At 62.4% G+C, this 2,221-nt stretch overlaps 1 protein-coding gene across 2 annotated transcripts in view; it reads left to right on the top strand.

The window, feature by feature from the left end:
- Nucleotides 1-1,336, top strand: part of IFT27 (intraflagellar transport 27) — a 19,837-nt gene extending 18,501 nt beyond the window's left edge. For both annotated transcript variants that reach the window (XM_077761951.1, XM_077761950.1), the window contains one exon: nucleotides 1,128-1,336. In XM_077761951.1, the coding sequence (XP_077618077.1) occupies nucleotides 1,128-1,226 (99 nt within the window). In that variant the 3' untranslated portion in view covers nucleotides 1,227-1,336. The remainder of the gene's footprint in view (nucleotides 1-1,127) is intronic.
- The last annotated feature ends 885 nt before the right edge of the window (nucleotides 1,337-2,221 follow it).

Below are 2,221 nucleotides of genomic sequence, written 5' to 3'. Positions count from 1 at the left end.
AAAGGAAGCCCACGGGCACATGGAGAGTGAGAGAGCAATAGCTAGGTGGAGAGGCGACCCTTCTCTTTCCCCCTAGAGCTCATCCATGCTCCCCTGGAGGGCCGGCTCTTCCCCCTCCCCCGTCTCCCACCCCCAGAGAGAAAGCCGAGGGCCACTTCCAGAACCTTTCTCATCTCTCCGAGAACAAAAAGTCCTTTGGGCACCCTTAGTCACAAAACACTCGTTTCAGTGACGAACACACCCGGTGCTGGGTGACTGAAGGCCCCTAATGACTTAGCGTCTGCGCCTCTGGCCACACCCGCCGTGGGAAGTCAGACCAGTGGGCGGAGGTCCTGCTTCGGCCCCTCTGGGTTTGTCGGGTGTCAGTCTGGCCCCCCCAGGCCGGGACACCCCTTCCTGGGCCCAATGGCTGAGCCTCCCATCCCCTGCAGATGACAGGCGACCCCTCCTCGCCCGCCTGCTCCCTGGCTCCCTGGGCCTCTGTTCTTGTTGGGGCGGTTGCCCTCCTGGGGCGTGTCCCTGCAGGGTCCCTTCAAGGCCATGCCAGGCCAGCTCCCCACTCGGCCACCGCTGGTCCTGGGCAGGGCTGCTGCGGCCGTCTCCTGGCTGGGCCCTCAAAGCAGCCAGCCCCAGGCGGACCTCGATGCTTCCCAGGCCTGCCTCCAGCTCTGGCCTGAGCCCCGGGGCCTCAGCTTCCTCTGGGAGCCTCCTGCTGGGCTTGGGGTGAGGGAGAGGCACCCCGGGGGTCAGTGCCACAGCCTTGCCTGACTTGAGGTGACTGTGGGCATCCTTGCCGTTATTTCGCTTTGGCCTTTGGGGCCCCAGTCAAACCCAAGGGCGGAAGAGTCTCATTCTAATCTCCCGTCACACGTGGTGAGTGTGGCCAGAAGTACAGGCTCTAGAAACATCTAGGTGCAGACCAAACTTCACCACTGACGGGTGTGTGGCTTTTGGCCCGTTACCTTAACCGATCTGCATCTCCGTGTCCTTCTTGCAAAAACGGTGCAGGAGTCGCAGGCCCTGCCGGGGAGGGGACAGGCAGCAACGTGAGGTGGGAGTGAGGGAGTGCTGGCTCCCGGTCTCGATGATCCCATAACAGCCACGGCTTCTTAAACTTGTGTCTACAGAAGGAGATGGAGAACTACGAAGCTCCCTTCCACTGCCTGGCCAAGCAGTTCCACCACTTGTACCACGAGAAGGTGGAGGTGTTCCGGGCGCTGCTGTGAGAGCCGGGGTGGGCTGTGCCTCACCAGGCGCCGTGCTGCCCGGGGAGCCTCCTCGGGGATGAGATCCAAAACCTCATGACGGCTTCAAATAAAATAAGATGTAGAAGCAACAGCTCCTTCCGTTCTTGGCCAGGGCAGCCCTGGTTCCATCCTGCTCCTTGGCCGCCAGGTCCCAGAGCAGCCTGGGGAGAACCTTGGTGGCCCTGCACTCGTTAGAGTCGGTGGTCCCGCCCGCCCTGGAGGGTCTGCACGGAGCGCGGCCCACACCGGGATGTCAGCTGGGAAGCGGCCGCGCGGGGGAGGGGCCGTCACTGTCTTGGTATCACGGATTCACTTCGCTGCCTGCTGTGCCATCCACGTACCAGAGCCCTTGCGGGCGCTGCTGTCACTGACCCGACAGTGCTCTCTGCCGGCCCCTCCCCGGCTGCCGGGAACCCCAAGTGCCCAGGGAGCCGAGAACCAGGCCACCTTCCCTTACTGACCCGCCTCTCAGAGCCGGGCAGCCATCATGATTCTTTGTGCTAAGCTTGACTCTCTTCCATCCTGTGCCTGCTGCCAGATTAATCTTCCTAAAACCCCACATGCACCCTCCTGGTCCCCTGATTAAAGACTCCCAGAGGCTCGTCATTGCCTCTTACATCAGGGCTGGGGGCCGCGGGCTGGCCGGGAAGGCCACCTGTCACCGCCCCCGGGGGGCCTTTGGCTTCTTTCGGCCCCGAGGGCTTCATCGCCATCCCTCAGCCCGCCCCCCTCCCGCTCTGTGCAGAGAGCCCACTCCGGGGTGGACAGGCCTGGGTTTGTCCTGATGCCAGTGGTGGTCACGAAAATCACTGTGGGTCCCGTTTCTGGCCGGCCGCGTCTCTGCCTGCGCTAAGCACATGACGTATATTGGCTAATTTAATCCTTGCAGCGCAGGCTTCTCGCCCCACTTCTACAGATGAGGCGCTGGAGGCAGAATTAAATAACTTAGCCAAGGGGTGTTAGACCACGATGCT

Source organism: Crocuta crocuta, unplaced genomic scaffold, assembly GCF_008692635.1.
Source record: "Crocuta crocuta isolate KB4526 unplaced genomic scaffold, BGI_CrCroc_1.0 scaffold193, whole genome shotgun sequence".
Classification (NCBI taxonomy): Eukaryota; Metazoa; Chordata; class Mammalia; order Carnivora; family Hyaenidae; genus Crocuta; species Crocuta crocuta.
This window is presented reverse-complemented; position numbering and strand designations above follow the sequence as displayed.